This window comes from Berghia stephanieae, chromosome 4 (genome assembly GCF_034508935.2).
Source record: "Berghia stephanieae isolate SIO BIC M18660-M18661 chromosome 4, UCSD_Bste_1.3, whole genome shotgun sequence".
Taxonomy (NCBI): Eukaryota; Metazoa; Mollusca; class Gastropoda; order Nudibranchia; family Aeolidiidae; genus Berghia; species Berghia stephanieae.
Window position 1 is genome coordinate 37,018,117 of NC_088363.1, and position 20,076 is coordinate 37,038,192.

The 20,076-nt window shown below is 34.5% G+C and overlaps 2 protein-coding genes across 9 annotated transcripts; one reads left to right on the forward strand and one right to left on the reverse strand.

The window, feature by feature from the left end:
• Positions 1 to 211: 211 nt before the first annotated feature.
• LOC144970497 (F-box/LRR-repeat protein 3-like) lies at positions 212 to 3,729 on the reverse strand. Of its 4 annotated transcripts, none has more exons than XM_078910194.1 (2): positions 3,540 to 3,729; positions 212 to 1,828 (listed from the first exon to the last, which is right to left on the reverse strand). In XM_078910194.1, exon 2 carries the CDS (start codon positions 1,758 to 1,760, stop codon positions 255 to 257), a length of 1,506 nt encoding a protein of 501 aa, XP_078766320.1. In that variant the 5' UTR covers positions 1,761 to 1,828; positions 3,540 to 3,729; the 3' UTR covers positions 212 to 254. The 4 variants fall into 4 exon arrangements, with proteins under 4 accessions (XP_078766320.1, XP_078766322.1, XP_078766321.1 ...); XM_078910196.1 differs by having other exon boundaries at positions 2,436 to 3,729; XM_078910195.1 differs by having other exon boundaries at positions 2,376 to 3,729.
• Positions 3,730 to 3,797: 68 nt separating this feature from the next.
• Positions 3,798 to 18,597, forward strand: LOC144970498 (putative bifunctional dTTP/UTP pyrophosphatase/methyltransferase protein). 5 transcript variants are annotated; one of them, XM_078910200.1, is made up of 8 exons: positions 3,815 to 3,930; positions 8,157 to 8,251; positions 8,908 to 9,068; positions 9,548 to 9,685; positions 13,561 to 13,664; positions 14,204 to 14,268; positions 16,455 to 16,587; positions 18,310 to 18,597. In XM_078910200.1, exons 3-8 carry the CDS (start codon positions 8,979 to 8,981, stop codon positions 18,449 to 18,451), a joined length of 672 nt encoding a protein of 223 aa, XP_078766326.1. In that variant the 5' UTR covers positions 3,815 to 3,930; positions 8,157 to 8,251; positions 8,908 to 8,978; the 3' UTR covers positions 18,452 to 18,597. The 5 variants fall into 5 exon arrangements, with proteins under 5 accessions (XP_078766325.1, XP_078766326.1, XP_078766327.1 ...); XM_078910199.1 differs by lacking the exon at positions 8,157 to 8,251 and having other exon boundaries at positions 3,798 to 3,930; XM_078910201.1 differs by lacking the exon at positions 8,157 to 8,251 and having other exon boundaries at positions 3,827 to 3,880.
• The last annotated feature ends 1,479 nt before the right edge of the window (positions 18,598 to 20,076 follow it).

The following is a 20,076-nucleotide window of genomic DNA, read 5'->3' on the forward strand; positions in this document are numbered from 1 at the left end:
AAAGTATATCAGAATAAAACAAAAATACAAACAAAACAAAAATTCCCCTTTAAAACGCTTTAAGTTTTCAGCATTATTATTATTATTATTATTATTATTATTATTATTATTATTATTATTATTATTATTATTATCATTATTATTATTATTATTATTATTATTATTATTATTATTATTATATTATTATTATTATTATTATTATTATTATTATTATTATTATTATTATTATTATCATTAAACATTAAAATTTCTACTCAATTTCTTTTATACAAAGTCCATGAATGACCAAAAATATCCTTCACAAAATCTGACATTAAGTCAAGTTTTCTTTGGTGGTTTTCTTCATTGAAGTGCCAGGACTGAATAGCAGCTAAAACATACTCCTGAGTCTCATTATCACGACGTATCACAACATCATCGTCCTCATCTCCTTCATGTAAATTGTCTGTTTTGATACTTTGCTCTTTGAATTCAAATGATTTCATTTCCCTTTCAGTATCTTTAGCCAACTCTGCCATTTGCATGACTGTCTTATAATTTATCCCCCCGTGGTAAACAAAGTTGTTGAGATATTTGCATTCTTTCATTAAATTTAATAAAGAATTATCACAATTATCAGAATCACAAAGACTGACAAAACTAGTCAAACTACCCGTGTATTTTGAAGTGATTGAGTCAATTAGCATAGATCCACATTGACCATATTTCAAAATCATAAGTGAGGATAACGGCACTTCTGGTTTAAGCATGACAATCAGCTCTTCAAAAGGAATTCGAATGTGGATTACAAACTCAACTTTGATGTGAGGGGAGACAGTTTTCAACTTAAGCCACGACCGTCCACTTATATCTGGAATTTTACAACCAACATGACCTGACGTTGCACGTGACCACATTACTAATACTTCCAACACTTTTAAGCTCCTCCTCTTTTCTGAGGCTAGTAACTGAATCACATCATCATTAATCATTGGTGATCTAAGTGAAATGTGGGTTAGATTGGGAAGAAAAGAAAAGACTTTGGTGATTTGCTCGGGTTCAGGCAAGTTTGGGACTCTACCTGTCCACTGTTGTTTTTTATCTATGTAAAAAAGACTCAATGATTCCAAACTTGTCAGCTTTTCATTAGACACCAAGGCTCGGAAAATATCGTTTTCTTCTGAATTTGCATGTAAAGGCCAGGAAATGATGTTCAAATGCTTCAGACGAACTGCATTGTAAAGCAAAGCAGTTACAAAATGAACATCTTTTGTATTTGAGAAAAAGTTCCTTTCAAACTGAATATCCCTATCTTTTGATTCTAATATACCAACACTCAAAGTTAAACTTTCCAGACGACACTCTTGTGCTAAATCTTGCAGCATGTTGATGACAGCCTTGTCAAATTGTTTGATTGTACTTGGTGTCTGTAAATACAAATGCTGGAACAAGTGAGAAAAACGTTTCACAATTTCTGACATGGTAAACGTCATAATAGAACTGTCTGCCCATTCAAATCTGTTCACCCCAGTTTCTTTCACCAGCAAATAAATGTGGGCGACTTTCCAAAGGTCAGGATGTGTGAAAAATTCATATAATCTATGGCATGTTGTGCTAAGGTGATATCTATCTTTCAGATTGAGAAATTTCATTATCCTCACTAATATCACATCTGGTAAATCAGCTAAAGACCATGGTATTGCATCTGAGACATCACCATCATCACAAGGGTCAATGCACTCAGTCAAACTTTCATTGATGTTGGAATTTTTATCACACATTATGAAATCTGGCAAATTTATGTTGCTTGGTTTCAATATCCAAAATTCCCTGACATGACCACATAAATCTGAAATTACAAAAGGTTAAAGAGCATAAAGATGATAATACATTTCAAGAATCAAGAATTAATAATTGGACGGTCTCTGCACCTTAGAATTATCATTACTATAACTACTAGTACTACTACTACTACCACTACAACTACTACTACTACAACTACTTCTTCTACTACTAGTACCACTACAACTATTACTACTACTACTACCACTACTACTACCACTACTACTATTACTACTACTACTACTACCACTACTACTTATACTACTACTTCTACTACTACTACTACTACTACTACTACTACTACTACTACTACTACTACTACTACTACTACTACTCCAGTTCACTCCGCTTAATCGCACACTCCGCTTATACACTACACATTCCCGAAAAACGGAATTATTTCTATATAATCGCTCCGCTTAATTGCACACCATCTCCACTTAATCTCTACACCTTGACTCCATCTTGTTTTGAGAAAAATATCTAAAAAATCCACCCCCCCCCCCCCCCCCCCCCAAAAAAAAAAAGTAATGAAAATGCGTTTCTCATTGAACCTTTTCCGCACGTTAATATTGTATCATGCCTGTCTAGACTGAAACACTCAAAAGACTAACTGGCATCAACTCAAGGCACGTCTTTCTCCCCATTAGAATGCTGGCTCTCGAGATGGAAAGGCCGACAGAATGTCGTACTTAAAAAAGAACATGGCCAAAAACACGATGCTGATGTCTCTTTTGCCCGCCAATGGAGTGATGAAGATTTGAAACAACTTCTTCAGCAGTACGTCTCTAATGATATTTACAATGCAGACGAGACGGGGCTTTACTATAATCAACACTTCACGATTACTATTCTTACAAACAATAATGTCACACTTTGTTGACGATGAAACATGAACAAAAAGAGAAATTCTAAAAGTAAAGAGCCCCCAAACACCCCCCAAATAAAAATAATAAAAAGAAAAACGAAAAAGAAACAAAAAAAAAAAAAAACACAACTTCTAATCAGTCTAATGTCTTGAATATGATGGTCCCAAGCCTGTAGAGAACTCAGAGGGGGAAGTCCTAAATGAATGGTACATGAAAGCTGGTGCTTAGATGCTATTTTTAGCTTCTCCGCTTAATCGACACACTAACCTGAACTCCTGATTAAGCGGAGTCGATTGTAATACTATTACTACTAATACCATTACCATCACCCTCACCATCACGACCACCACCCCAGGCAGATGCGGTGTTTTTTTTTTTTTCCCTGGACAACCATAATTTTGTTTCTCCTGTTATCAACGAAATCATAATTAGCAGTTCAAAGAAAACAACCAAAATACTTTTATTTTAAACATTAACTCTTTTTGTCCATCTTTGATGGTGGCAAAAGATATTAACCACTTAATAAAATTAAGATTTCATGACACACTTCAAGATAAAACACTGACAATCCCATCCTTCAAAGGCCAACTAAAACCCACAACGATCACAAACATAATAACATACATACATACACACACACACACTACACACACACACACACACACACACACACACACACATGCCAATTACATAAAACACCCAAGCTGCACTCTACGATAGTCTACCTCATCATAAATAGCAGAAATAAAATGTAAAACAACAAATATCTCAGATATTATCTCTATCTGTGTCTGATACGATAGATAGATAGACATGATACCAAAATAATCTAACAAAACTAAAACAAACAGATGAAACTCCTTTTGCCCTTTTGTCATAACAAGATCCCCTGTGATGCTGTCAATTCAGAAGATGCCCTAAGCGAAATCCTGGAAACTTGGGGTATATACTGTTTGAAGTTGGAATTTTTCACGATAAGGAAGAAAAATATTCTTGGAATTCCTCCCTCCGCCCTCTTCCTCCCCTCCCCCTCACGCTCCAAGGATGAATTCGAACTCTTCGTTGAGAAAAGTTAGTTGTTATATTTACTTTCGTTATTTCTACTTTCGTTATTCCTTTCCCCACTGTTGTTACTCGCCTCTTGCATCAACTTCAAATTCAACGGCAACCGTTTGGACTTGCTGACACCAGTTCGACCGCACTTTTTATGATATCCTTCCAAAAGATATAAACCAGAAAAGTGAACTGCCTTAAGCGATTTGTTTAATTGTTTTGATTTGTGATTTTTTTCTCACTCTCACTAGGGAGTTTAAGTTTAATAGATATCTAGAGGTCTAGGAATAGAAATTCTAAATGTATCTCACACACTTAAAACCATGACATAATGAAAGAGCTGGCAACACAGATTACAAAACAGTTTGAATTTTGTTTCTATCTTGATTAGAATTGAAGTTACGGCAGTTCAAAGTCTGAAAATTTAGACCGATTTTTACCCCAAAATTACCATTGCCACGCAAAGTTGTGACCGAAATCGCGTGATGTTAATAAAAAATGGTTTTAAAAACCGGTCAATATGGAGTTCTTATCATATATTTATATTGTATTAGTATACCAAAATGTTCGTCTTATCGAGGACAATGAATTTACATTAATAAAGAGAAAGTTAAACATTTCAAATTAACACATTATTACATAATATGACGCAAATGTTACATAATTAAAAGACGTAAGAAATAATTTGCTATATCACTTTTGTATTTATCTCCAATATCTCACTGAAACAATTGCAAATAATTCCCCTCTTTGATTTAATACATAGAGAATAAAAAAAGGTTTGAGAGTATTTAAATGCAAAGATATAAACATGTGCGTAATGACATAATGAGTTTATTTTTACCTCTGGTAATTTAACTGTATATAAATAGAATTGTAGATTCAAAAAGTTCAAATAAATTGAAATGGATTCTCTATTTTAATTAGAAGGAAAGTTCTGGCTTTTAATACTTTAAAAAATTCTGCTGAACCACTTTGGGTTTATTGCTACTACATCATTTGAAATGACAATTAATATAATTTTATTCCCCCACTCCCCCCCCCCCCCCTCTCTCTCTCTCTCTCAATGTGTAGGGGTGTCAAAATTTATAACTAGTAGAACTTCTTACCATAATAATTATTAAGGCTAAGGCCTTTAGAATATGGATACAACTGACTGATAATAAACATATCTAAACATATGGGAAAGAAACTTGATGGCAAAATAAAATCAAATCAAAGCAATTGGTATTTTTAAAATATCGATATTATTAATATCGAATTTCACAAAGAGAAGAAATATACGAACTTTTACAACAAAAACCACAAAATGCCTATAAAAAAAAGTTGGAAAGTATGTATTCAAAATAAAAATAAAGTAAATAATAGTACTGAAAATATTATGGACTAAATTAAAAATAATACAGAACTAAATTAAAAATATCGATATCGTCGAGCAGCCATGATGAGAAGATAATGTAAACATGGCATTTCGGCGCAGAGTTAAAAAGTGTCTGCGCATAGATATAGAGTCCAGAAATTTGGCATGAATAAAGTTTAGATGTTATTCTAAACACAAGCGTTTTTATTTTAAAAACACACGCGGTAAATAAAAAAATAAATGCATTTGAAAATTGCCAAATTTTAACTTCATATAACTTCTGGAATTTTTAATGGGTTTTTCCTTAATTGGCACCATTTAAAAGGAAATTGAAAGACAAAAACAATGATACCAATATATCTGCGATATTCCTCTTTATAACGAAGTTATGCATCTTTAATTGAACCCCCCAAAACGCGAACGGCAATTTCCAGTCACAACTTTCCTATGGGCGAGTTGGGTCACAATTTGACTGCCACTGCTGCTGCTCACTAAACTGACTCTCACTCTCGGCACACGTCCACTGACCGCATCGCTTCACTTCAACTTCGTTTCAGGTTCAGTCTAGAACTGTGAAGGATGAGTGAATAGATCCCAGGCTGAAATTCCACTAACAGGCGACGGTACTACCACAAACTCGGAGACCCAAATAATTTTGGGGGTTTGGGAGGGGGGAAACTTTTTTTTTTTTTAAAGTCTAGTAGGGGGTTTGGGAGGGGAGAGACTTCAAAAAAAAAAAAAAAAAAGTTTCCCCCCTCCCAAACCCCCAAAATTATTTTTTTAAAAAGTTTTCCCCGTCCCAAAACCCCAAAATTATTTGGGTCCCTGAGTTTGTGGTAGTACCCCACTTCAATTACTACGAGTTGAGATTCTCACCTGGAGTTAACGTGTATTTATCCAGTGGAAATTATCTAGAGATTAGACAGTAGACAGACCAGAAAAATGGGGAGGCCTTCCGAAAGCTCCTCGTGCGAAGGGAAACAACTCAAATATTCCCTCAACTAACTCTAAGAAAAAATTAAACCTAGTACCTTTAACTAACCATAATAGGAAAAGCAAGCACCTTTACTAAGACTTATGTAACCCTAATACTAATAGAAAACAAATCCTCCGGCCTCAAGCTAACCCTAATGCGGCTATGTGGTCTAGTGGTATGACACTCGCTTTCGGATCGGAAGGTCCTGGGTTCGAGCCTCGCTCAGAGCATAGTTGAGTCCTTGGAAAAGGCTCTTTACTCACATTCTCTCACCGTACTCAGGTGTAAAATGAGTACTTGGCCGTTAACAGCGTTGTCTTTGTCCGAAAAATTGTAATATCACCTGACAGGCGTCATGTCCCGTACTACATGTTAAATGTTGCTGTTGACCAGGAACCCCTTGTAAAGCGCTTTGAGCACATTTTAGTGGATATTGCGCTATATAAAAGCTCAATTTTTTAAAAATAATTTTTTAATAGAACCTAGGACTGCTTTCAATACTTCACAAAAAATAATGATGACGGAAAACCAAAACAATGGTCGCATTAGGAAACTTTAAACTTTCAAACTTTCAATACTCTATCAAGGTTTGTTCTAGAGTTTTTAAAGCGCTTCTACAATAAAATTACTTTAAATGGATAGAAGCTAAACCGAAAAATACCTTAAACCGCAAAGAATTTAATAAATTGTACTAGTTTCTTCATTATCTTTGTACTAATTCTTACGATGAACTGAAATACTTCTAAGCAGGATTTTCTTTAAACTGAAACAACTTGAGAGCACCTTCCCTTTTTCTCTCTCTAATTTTCTTCAAAAATTTGTGAAGGAGGCCACGCGTAATAATGCCCAGCGATATTAAACAAAGAGCGTAAGTATAAGATGAGGGTGATGGGTGGGGTAGGGGGTGGGGGGTAGGCAAACACTTCAATCACTGCACTTGGGCTTGGCCAACACCACAATCGCACAGACTGGAAAAGGAAGACAGCGGGTGACTGGCAGGCGAAAAATGAGGAAAGAGGGGGGAGTTGGGGTGTAGAATCACGCAAACGAGATGTTCTCGCTCGTGTGTTGATGCTTGGATTTTCAACATGACAATAAGGAGGGGGGGGGTAGACAACTTACCATTGACATGCCATTTCATTTCCACTTTGTTTAAATGTGTGTGTGAGGGGGGGGGGGGGGAGGTTCTATGTAATTAGGCCTTTGAACCTAATGGCTTTTCAACAAAAGAGAGATGTGTAGTAGACAGCTTAGCATTGACACGTCTTTTCATTTCCATTGCACTTCACCTCGGAGTAGCTGCACATCATTCATTATCAATTATCGCACAAGAACTTTCGATCTTATTTTAGCTTTACATTTTACTAAAAGATGTCTAAAAGAAAGCACTGTGCTTACACATTGGAGTTTAAAATCAAAATACTATGTGAAGTCGATGAAAAAAAAGTTGATCAAGACGGAGATATGTAAAATACACGGCATCTCGAACTCAACTCTTTCAACAATTTTGAATTGAAAACGAAACCTCCCAAAAATATTTTTAAAACACACCAAAAAAAAAAAAACAAAAAAAAAAAACGTTTTTAATGGTTACAAAGACAGCATTTATTCAACAACTCCATTTAACGGGAAACATGATACGATTAAATGAGCAAATTCCTTAAATAGTTACTACCCTTGAAAAACATTGCAAAACGGGAACTTGCTTTAAACCGAAATGGTTTAGAAGGTCCCCAAAATTTTGGTTTAAAGTGATTCTACTGTATATATTGACAGATTGAATAAGTAGGTACTCATGACAAAAGATCCACAGTGAAAATACAAATTGAAAGATATGCTAGCACGAGGAGCTTTAGGTATGTTTCCCGAAAAATGGCTGTCTCTATTCCTGGGTGAGAATAGAAAAACAGTCGAGTTCTCACCCTGGGTGAGAATAGAAAAACATTCAACCTCTCATCCTGGGTGAGAATAGAGGTATTGGCATCTTCTAACTATTCTCACCCCTGTATTAACCAACAAGTAGGGTTTGCATAGTCGCTGCCCCTTCTCACTATTATCACCCCTGTTTAACCAACAGGTAAGGTAATCCTAGCCACCACCCCTTCTCGATATTCTCACCCGATCATCATCATCTCTCTCCTGACTGCTTTTAGTGGTCTGGACGTAAGGAAGGTGAACATACAAATGCATGTCATGTTGTATTTAGAATTTTGACTGGATGGGCTTGAGATATGGGAATCATATTGGAAATCAGTATACAGGAGTTGATATCATCTCTCTCTCTCTCTCTCTCTCTCTCTCTCTCTCTCTCTCTCTCTCTCTCTCTCTCTCTCTCTCTCTCTCGTTACTGCTTAAAGTGGTACTGTACATAAGGAGGGTGAACATACTAAACGAACATCTTGCATTCAGTGAACAGAGACCCCCCCCCCCCTTTTTTTTTGTTGTTGTTGTTGTTGTTTTCATTGACTTTAGTAAAGTACCTCTTATCGAATCAACTAATCTCAGAGCCAATCTCAGATTCATTTAACCAGTAGTTTAGGTAAACTCACTTTTTTTTAATTGTGGAGTTTAAGGAAATCGTCCATGAGTGCATGCTGTAGTTGAAGAGAATTTAGTATTTGTAATTCTTGTTTCATAATGTGCAGATTGGCACAATTTTGCCCTTTTTGTTTTCCATATTCAGACAATATTTCCATTTTTTTACGTCTATCTTTTGTATTTTTTTTCCTTATATTATTTAAAGAGCCAAGTCAATTTAGCATGTGTAAAATTGCTTTCTTATTATTTTTTCTTTAAAAACACACAACTCTATTTTTATTTTTGTGTAGTTACATCTAGTTGTGAAAAACATTGGAAGATTTTTACATGCATAAAACGTTGTAGCTGGATCTGAAGTACAATGTTACAGCCCTTTATTCATGTGTTGAATGCTCAAAGAAATATATTAGCCAGTGGATCTCCTCGACGGAAACAAATCCTGGAAAATGTGGTAAACATTTTATTTTCGATTGTGACTATAATTTGTCTTATAGATTTTTCTTGTTTTTTGACCCATGCCACCAAATATTATTATTATGTCAGGGAAAAATAATGATAAATATTGAAATATAAGCTCCAATTTATTAAACGAAGACATAGGTACTGTGGACGGTTTGGGTTTCTCCTTTATCAACAAAACATGTTTAACTGATAAAGGGGAAACCTGAAACTCCAACAGTATCTGTCTTCATTTGATAAATTGGAGCTTCAAGCAACACCGTTTTTATTATTATGTGTTGTAGGCTGTAGGCTTGTGCAAATTTTGCTGGCCAAAAAATGCAATTTATCATGGAGACTTTGCATTCTTGCTTTCCTCTTTTTTTTTCTTTTTTCTTTTCTTTTTTAATTATCATCTCATCCAAATGCTGCTGATGAATACAAAGTTCTGATATTTGTGATTCTTCCTGTCTCAACAACGTTTCTCCTCAGGGTCTAAAATTTGAAGTTATTCCTTCAACTTTTGAAGAAAATGTTGACAAGACTAAAATATCATCTCCCCAAGAATATGTCCTAGAAACAGCACGACTAAAAGTGGAGGAAGTAGCTTCACGTCTGAGTAAAACAAAGGTAATAAAATTTTGGTGAAGTAAACTTTTGTTCTCTCATATCATATACAGTAAAATTACTTTAAACCGAAAGAAGCTAAACCGAAAAATACCTTAAACCGCAAAGAATTGAATAAATTGTACTAGTTTCTTCATTATCTTTGTACTAATTCTTACGATGAACCGAAATACAGTAAAATTACTTTAAACCGAAAGAAGCTAAACCGAAAAATACCTTAAACCGCAAAGAATTAATAAATTGTACTAGTTTCTTCATTATCTTTGTACTAATTCTTACGATGAACTGAAATACTTCTAAGAAGGACTTTCTTTAAACCGAAACAATTTGAGACCACCTTCCTTTATTCTCTCTCAATTTTTCTTCAAAAATTGGGGAAGGTGGCCACACGTAATAATGCCCGGCGATATTAAAAAAAGAGCGTAAGTATAAGATGAGGGTGATGGGTGGGTTGGGGGTGGGGGGTAGGCAAAAACTGCACTTGGGCTCGGCCAACACCACAATCACACAGACTGGAAAAGGAAGACAGCGGGTGACTGGCAGGCGAACAATGAGGAAAGAGGAGGAGTTGGGGTGTAGAATCACGAAAGCGAGATGATCTCGCTCTTGTGTTGATGCTTTGGAACTGACTGGATTTTAAACCTGAGAACAAGGAAGGGGGGGGGGGGGGGGGTTGGACAACTTCCATTGACATGCCATTTCATTTCCACTTTGTTTAAGTGTGTGTGTGTGTGAGGGGGGGGGGGGGGGGTCTATGAAATTAGGCCTTTGAACCTAATGGCTTTTCAACAAAAGAGAGATGCCTAGTAGACAGCTTAGCATTGACACGCCTTTTCATTTCCATTTCACTTCACCTCTGAATAGCTGCGCGTCATTCATTATCAATTATCGCACAAGAACTTTCGATCTTATTTTAGTTTTGCATTTTACTAAAAGATGTCTAAAAGAAAGCACTGTGCTTACACGTTGGAGTTTAAAATTAAAATACTATGTGAAGTCGATGAAAAAAAAGTTGATCAAGACAGAGATATGTAAAAAACACGGCATCCCGAACTCAACTCTTTCAACAATTTTGAATTGAAAACGAAAATCCCCAAAAATGTTTTTAAAACACACCAAAAAAAAATTTTAAATTAATGGTTACGAAGACGGCATTTATTCAACAACTCCATTTAACGGGGAAACCCATGATACCATTAAATGAGCAAATTCCTTAAAAAGTAACTACCATTGAAAAACATAGCAAAACGGGAACTTGCTTTAAACCAAAATGTCTTTAGACCGAAATGGTTTAGAAGGTCCCCAAAATTTCGGTTTAAAGTAATTCTACTGTACTTCTAAGAAGGACTTTCTTTAAACCGAAACAATTTGAGACCACCTTCCTTTATTCTCTCTCAATTTTTCTTCAAAAATTGGGGAAGGTGGCCACACGTAATATATTAAAAAAAGAGCGTAAGTATAAGATGAGGGTGATGTGGGTGGGTGGGGGGTAGGCAAACACTGCACTTGGGCTCGGCCAACACCACAATCGCACAGACTGGAAAAGGAAGACAGCGGGTGACTGGCAGGCGAACAATGAGGAAAGAGGAGGAGTTGGGGTGTAGAATCACGCAAAGCGAGATGATCTCGCTCGTGTGTTGATGCTTTGGAACTGACTGGATTTTAAACCTGAGAATGGAAGGGGGGGGGGGGGGGGGTTAGACAACTTAACATTGACATGCCATTTCATTTCCACTTTGTTTAAGTGTGTGTTGCGTGTGTGAGGGGGGGGGGGGGGGGGTCTATGAAATTAGGCCTTTGAACCTAATGGCTTTTCAACAAAGAGAGATGCTAGTAGGGATTAGATTGGTACGCCTTTCATTTCCATTTTTTCCCATGAAGGCTGCCGTCTTTTTATCAATTACGAACAAGTACTTTCGATCTTAATTTTAGTTTTGTTTTTTAACAATGATGTCTTAAATGAAGCTTGCTTCGTTGGAGTTTAAAATTTAAATACTATAAAGCGATACAAAGTTGATCATACGAGATATGAAAAAAATGCACGGCATTCGGAATCAATCTCTTTTTTCAAATTATTAATTGAAAACGCAATACCCAAAATGGGGTTTTATAAAAACCAAAAAAATGTAAAATTAATGTTAAGCAAACGCATTATAATTAAGCTCATCTTTTAACGGGGAAACCATGTACATTTAAAGCAAATTCTTTAAAAGTACACATGAAAACATAGCAAAACGGTGAACTTGTTTTGAAACAACAAATGTTATCTCAACGAAAGGTTAGAAGTCCCTAAATTTCGTTTAATCGTTAATTCTATGTAAAGATAAATTTAACAAAGTTTATCAATAGGTTATACAGAGCGATTCCAATGATGATGTAGTATATATATATATATATATATTATATATATATATATATATATATATAATATATATATATATATATATATATTTTTTTTTTTTTTAAATATTTACCACAGTTGCTACATGCCGAGCACTTTTCGTACCATATTTGTATCAAACATGATTCTATATATATATATATATATATATATATATATATATATATATATATATATATATATATATCAAGGATTACTATACTGAATAGTTGTCCTTGATATATATATATATATATATATATATATATATATATATATATATATATGTTTGTGTATTATCAGAATTTAATTTATATTTCCACTTAGAGCAGATTAAACAGCTTAGATTAACATTGTTAAATCTATTGAAAATTGAAATAAATAAAACATTGAATTAGTAAGGTTAGTGGTTACCACTTCCATGCCTTATTTTCCCATAGGAAAGGACTTTTTTTTTCAGTAAAATTATTTCTTTTGAATGGGTATTATTTACTGTTTATTTAACCATTGAATGACTTATTGTCCCAGTTCTGCTTGTCTGTTTTCTGCACATCTTTAATCACTATAAAGCACTTGAAATGTATCACGGGGTGGGATGAAGAATTGCAGTGCTTGAGTGGTCAGGGTAACATCTCTTATTTAAATGATATTAGGTTAGACGCCTAGCACATCAAGAATGGGTCTTCATAGCCCTGACTAAAACTATAAAATGTAGAAAAATCTGATATTCGTTATAGTCCTATTAATCGCTCTTATAATGTAAGCGTCATGCTTTCTTAGTCTTAGTCTTTGGGAGGAATTACATTTTTAACCAAATTGATTTTTAAAAAAAGAAAACTAGTCTCAATATAGGAATAAGAATTGTTTTTTTTATTGAAACTAAGCATAGTTTAATGTGAGCTTATTCTTTCAAGAAGTTAGTAATCTTGAATATTTCTGTTCCCTCATCTTTAGTCCCTGAGTGGGTGAAGAAAGACTAAATTTGTAGACAAGAGTTTGTATGTTAAAATCAGATGGCATAGAAAATAGAAAGTACCAGACTAATGATTTACTTGGGATTGTCGTTATCATCCCACTCTGCTTACGGTATTTCTTTCTTTTTGGTTCAATATAGCAAAATTCCTTTTTGCCAATCATAGCAGACCTGCTAAATTGAAAAATGTAAAAATTAGTCATTTTTAGGAGGTAAAAATTATAATCACTGTAGTTATCTTTAAACATCAACAATTTAATCGCACAAAGATTAAATAACGTTACAAAATTCTTAAAATTATGTAGTCTGACGTCGATGTTCATTTTCAATAAATTTTAATGACCTTGAGATGATTGCGAAGCTCTGAATTTGGTGCCAAAATTTTGTAATTCTACAATTTTTTTGTAATAGTAGGCAGGTCTATTTACGTTTATATTGACATGCGACATGATTGTCATTTGAATCGTATCAGTCCATCTATACATTTTTTGACTTTTTTCCCCCTTCTCTCATTTTTTTTTATAGCCACTTCCAGATTTACTTATTGGTGCTGACACTGTTGTTTGTCGAGATTCACACATCATTGAGAAGCCGAAGGATAAGGAAGATGCCATGTCAATTCTATCATCGTAATACATTTTTTTGGTACTAAGCTAGTATGTGACCCACCACTTTGACACGGTATTATGTTGTGGTGAATCATCATTTGAATACTTCTATATTTGACAAAAGAATAATAAGTATTACTATTACTAATAATAATTAATGATAATAATAATATTGATGATGGTTATAGTGATAATAATAATGATAATAATAATAATAATAATATTAATTTTTAAAAGTAACAAAAATAAAAATAATGGCAATAAAATATTATTATTATTAAGAATAATAATAATATTAGTGATGATGATAATAATAGTAATAAATATGACTTGCGTAGCACCCTGATCCGAATAATCGGGCTCTAGGGCGCATTAGTTTAGATTATTAGGTTACTGAGGATCTTTGGATTTCTTTCCTCTTTTTCTCTTCTTTTTAAAAATTTTTACTCTTTTCTTGTGTAATCATTGTGTGAAGATGATTCATTTCAATAATTGTTCTTGTTGTGAAATGTTTCCACATGACCTTTATGAATTGTTTCTTTGTGATATTTGCTTTACAGATTAAGTGGCAGATCCCATAGTGTATTTACTGGTGTTATATTGGCATGTCCCGTGGGTGCAAAAGGTACAGTAAAAAGGGGATAAATTAAATATTGAAAATTAAAGTAAATGAAAAGGAATAAATTATATCTCAAATTTTATTTATTTATTTATTTATAGGAACCTTTAGAACACTTCTATGTTATATAAGCTCTGTATATTGTTTAAAGTTCTGAATTTCTGCTAGAAAACAGTAGGGGCTGCCTGAAGCCTGGAAAGAGTGAAAACGGAGAGGCTTTGGGTCGGAACAATACAGGCAATGGACGTTTCAGGTACAAACCCTTCATCAGCACAACAATAAACAAATTATCATGGAAGATAAATTAATAAGCATTTTATTTTATTTGTCTTCCACGTTAATTTGCTTATTGTTATGCTGATGAAGGATTTGTACTCAAAACGTCCATTGTCTGTATAGTTTCCCTCTGAAGCCTCTCCTGGATAACGACATTGCCCAGGACCAGGAAATTATGTCGTTATCCAGGGTCGTCGTTATTCTAGGGTTTTCAAGATAGCGGAAAAGGGGGTGTTGTAAGACTCGTGAATACATACAGTGCAATGCGTGGACCAGTGCCTGAGAGAAGACACGTCCTAACGTCATTAGAATGTGTATTTCTCCTGTTTACAAAGGGCATACCAGTTATGCTTTCACTCTCCAAGGTGTATATTGTCATTGTTTTGATCGTAAACAGTGCTCCAACGCCATTTAACAAAACTGGGAATAAATCAAGAAAATCAAGTGCCAGAATGATAATAGCGCACAAGAGCACAGATGCTCACATCTACTTTTAATACGTATTAATTAAAGTCCATGCGATGCTGATGATGAGTTTTCAATATCAAAATTTTTATTTAAGTGCTTCACAATTTACAAACACTTAAAAAAAAAAAAATTTGTTAGATTTACATCTTACAGTATTTTAAAAAAAAACAACTAGGTATTACCCGCAATAATATCAGATTTGGACTGATGTTTAGAAAAACAATAATTGATTTTTACAATGAAAACAATAAAGTGAAAGAGGCTATCTTTTTTTCCCCGGCTATTCCAACGTGTATTATAATATAAGATCATAAATATCCATAAATTCGCCCATTGGGCACAGCATTGCCTGATATCAGTTAACCTCCACTGACCTCAGACAGGTAGTTAACAGGGAAGGTTAATAGACCCTTGAGAGTTCCATCTACTAATAATCTTCTTCTGCTGTGGTTCCATATGAACTGGTGCTGAATCCACGCACTGTAGTAAACATGCAATCTGATTGGTCGGTAACAAAGCAATCTCATTGGGATGGGGAAAAGCGATTTTATTTTGTTGAAGAGTACAAGATGACGATGGTCGGTTATCAAGCATCGGTTTCAACTGCCTTTTGTTGCTAAACAGGGGTTTTACTGAAATGTATGTCGCTATTTGGGGGTTTTTATTACTAATAATACATAGCAAAAAATTCAGGACCAGAGGTCAATTCGCTATCCAGGGGTTGTCATTATTCATGGTTCAGGGATGTCATTATCCAGAGGTTGCACTATGTAAAACGTATACCACAATGATATCAATAGCAGCAGTGTATGTAATATCATATCAATACCATGAAAATGTAATGATAAAAAGGTAGTGCTTTGACAATGATTTAAATCTATCAATAGATTTTGCTTCTCTTATCCTTCTGGGCAGGTCATTCCACACAAGTTGCCCAGTTTGGGTAAAGGAACAGCTGCCATAAAATTTATAATTATAATTATTTCTAACAGTAAGCTCCGTTTTGTTAGTCGAGGATAGTAAATTCTTATTTAGTACTTATATTTCTAACATGCTTTTAATGCAGTCAGGTGCTTCATCATTTATACTTTTAAAACAAAACAGTGCAATCTCAAAAATGATTCAGTGCAGCTCATACAGAATATGCAGAGAGTGTGCCATTCTCTTTTGTCTTGTCACTAATTTAGCCGCACTATTCTGTATGACCTTCAGGCGCGAGATTTTATCATGGCTTGTGAGATAAAAGACCATTGGAATGGTCTAGACGTAAGAAAACAAAACTTGTGATGAGTTTCTTACTTACTTACTCCTAATATCTTATAATTTTTGTACACATTTGGTAAAATGTTAAAGGAAAGATTTTAACCTTAGTGACGGCATCCTTAATTAAGTTGATATATTCCTGAAAGGTAATATATTTTGATATTTACAACTTTCCACTTTTGCAGTGACCTTACCAAAAGAAAATCTCATGGCTGATGGTCTATTCAACTATACATCATTCGTTGAACGAACTGACGTTGTAATGGCAGAGATGTCGCAAGAAATCATTGAGGCTTATATAGAAACAGGGGAGCCTATGTAAATTTTTAAATTCTTTTCTTGTTTGTTTATTGACTGACTGATTAGTTGATATTTTTAGAGCACTGTCATGCTATAGGGGAAAGATTTTTGGAGGTAGGTGTAGAATGATTACAAACACTTTTTTCCCACAAGATTCCATTCTGATTCTTTAACAAAAAATCAAGAAATAGTAGTTGTAGTGATGATGATATGGTGTTACTTTTAGTAGTAGTACTAGTAGTGATAGTGGTGACAATAATGTGGTGGTAACGTTAGTGAAGATGATGTAGAGGTGGTTGAATAAGTAGGAATTGTGTTTATAGCGATTTACAAAGTGTCTCTGCCACATCAACATTATTACCTCTTCAACTAATACCACCACCACATCACCATCATCATCATTACTACCAATACTACTATAACCACTACTATCTCTTTTACTTTTACTCTCAACTTGTCCCTTTATTGAACTATACACTTTATGCTTGGAATCTTACATCAAAGATTGTTATAAGTTTTTTAAATTGATAAAACAGATTTTATATTTATTGCCCGTGACTAAATTTTAATATATAGGGTGCGAAAGAAAAACCCAGACAAAATTATGACGCTATTTCAGTACGAAGTAGAAACCAAATATATTCGAAACTTTACAAGCAACAAGAACAATACCTTAAGTTAATTCTTGCCAAGTTTGATGATAAATATTGCATTGATGAAGAAATTATGCCTGTTACACCAAATTCGTATGAAAATTAAGATATTGAAAGTCTCCAAATTTGCATCTTGTTTTAGCAGTGCAGTGTTACTAATGTAAGAAGATTCCAGTTTTGGTTGAAAATCAAATGACTGATCAGGACAAAGCCTGGAAGAAACTTTTGCTTCTAACAGAGTTACATCATTATCAGTACGAGCAGAAATCATATTCGATATATTTCCAAAGATGAATAGCCTCCAATGCACCCTGACTTGAATCCTATGAACAACAGCATTTGGTCATTGATGGCTTATGAGGGTATAAAACGTTTTACACAAGAACAGAGTTAAAAGAGTCAATTCAAAATGCATGGGATCGACTCACTATTCAAGACATTAGAATATCAATCGGATCATTGGAAAAAAATGCAATGGCTGTCATAGAGCAAAATGAGGGATTGAAAGATCACATCAAAATTTGTGAATTGCGTCCAAAATCTTCGATATGGCATTTTTGCGGTGTGTTTATTAAAACGCTCTTGGAATTCATAATTTTCAATATATTTTTTTTGAAATAGTGTGTAAATAAATTTGTTTAATGGGGTTTGATTGTGGTACAATTTCAGACTTGTATAATTTATAGTCTGGTGGCTGCAGGCTTTTTTTGCAGGGTTTTTTCTCTCACCCGATATGTAGTACGAAACGGTGTTTGTTTTGTGTTGTTCCCTTATTTATGAGTCATATATACTCCCTTTATCCATTATATGTAGTACCAATGATAATGTAGCAGTGTGAGCCATTGGAAAGGTCAATATATAATTATACGCATAAAAATTAGAAGGTTTCTATAAAAATATAATTTTGCCATTATCTATATCATTATAATCTATATAAGTTTTAAAGTTTCACTTTCAATTACTATTATTATATGTATGATACTAGTCTATATGTGACTCACCATCTCTAGTCAGTATTGTGTGTGGGTGAACCCAATGACAATAAATATATATATATACATCCCCCCCCCCCCCCCCTCTGTTTCAGGGACAAAGCTGGTGGATATGGCATTCAGAAAATTGGTGGAACTCTTGTTGAAAGAATTGATGGAGATTATTTCAATGTCATGGGTTTTCCTCTCGCTCGTTTCTCTAAAGAACTCAGAAGAATATACACTGACAAGAATTAGTCTCCATTACACTTGGATTGTTTTCGTAGCTTTTAAAATATAAATGAATACTTTTATATCGAATGTGATGAAAATATACAATATAATCTAAATTTAAAAACTGCTTTACTTTTTATTTTCATGATAAAAAAATAAATCAAGAGATTCAAGATGTGTCTCTCTTCATATTTGTTAAAGATCTGTCACAAGTGTGTATGAAAGGTGCCAGACAAAGCAAGAATGAAAAATTCAAGAAAAAAAAAAAATCCCCAAAAATCAGTCCTCCTCAACTGGGGATCGAACCTCAGACCTTCTGATTACTGGTCAGACATTCTACCATTACCCCACAGAGGCTCCCGATCGTTGGGACAATTTTAATTCCTTTATTCTTCACAAGAGTGCGAGTTTTATGCTGTGAACCCTCAATTTTGTATTTGTTGTACAATGTAAGCTGTTCAAACTGGAGATAGCTAAACTAAAATAATTGATAATTTCAAAAAAATATAAGATGTCAATTTATATATTTATTGGGTTTTTTTTTTCAAGTCCCTTTAGTTGAGCTTTCATATAGAGCAATATCCACTACTCCTACTATACATGTTTAAAGCGCTTTAAAATGTGTCTCTAGACAACAGCAACATTTAACATGTAGGATGGAACATAATGATTATCACATTATTCTTTCGACAAGGAAAAATTCTTACCGACCAGATGATCTTTTTAGACCTGAGATTTTCATGAGAGAATATGAGTAAAGAGCCTTTTCCAAGGACTCAACTTTGCATTGCCCAGAGCTGGACTCGAACCAAGGACCTACTGGTCTGAAGACTAGTGTCATGCCACAGGACCTCAAAGTTACACAATTGTAGGGATCTCTAGCCGTAAACAATCGTATGGCTAGTGACCTTGGCAATGGTCATTCCTACTTCCGCTCTGCCTCGTCCCGAGCTGACCCGGCTCATATAAAGCCGAGTGGACCTCTCGATTTACACAGACTTACCTACACACTTCACACTTACCCAGATTCTTACACACTTACCTACAGACTTACCGACACACTTACCTACAGACTACCTACTGCACACTTCAAGCTCTACACTAAACTATCTACCATACCATATCTGTTGCGACCATACCTATCTACCATTACGACTAGCTAGATTCAGGGTAAGCTATATTTTTATACTAACTATAACTTTATCTATTTAATATATATTTTTAACTCAGTAATTCCGTGATTCACCGGCCATCTGGACCCATCCTAGCCATGGAGTCCTACAGCCAGAATACCGAGTTCTGGCAATCACGGTAGTTACTACAATGGCGTCACGAGCGAAAACTTTTTTCTACTTTTTACATTATCCATTTTATTATTTCCTACCGTCGTATTTCGTTGAATGGGAGTTCGAATTTCGTTGATTTTTACCGTGTAAATACTTCGTTATTTTTCATCATGTATTTCTACTATAATTCTTATATTAAATCTTGAATGAATTCTGTGCTGTGATATTGGTGATAGGTATGACCACGCCCCCTTCCCTTTTCTTTCAGTTGTAGGTAATTTCAGTTCGTGAATTTTGTTTGATCGTGTCAAGGTCGTCCTTGTCCTTGACTCCAAGGTCACACCTGTCTGGTGACCTTGTGGA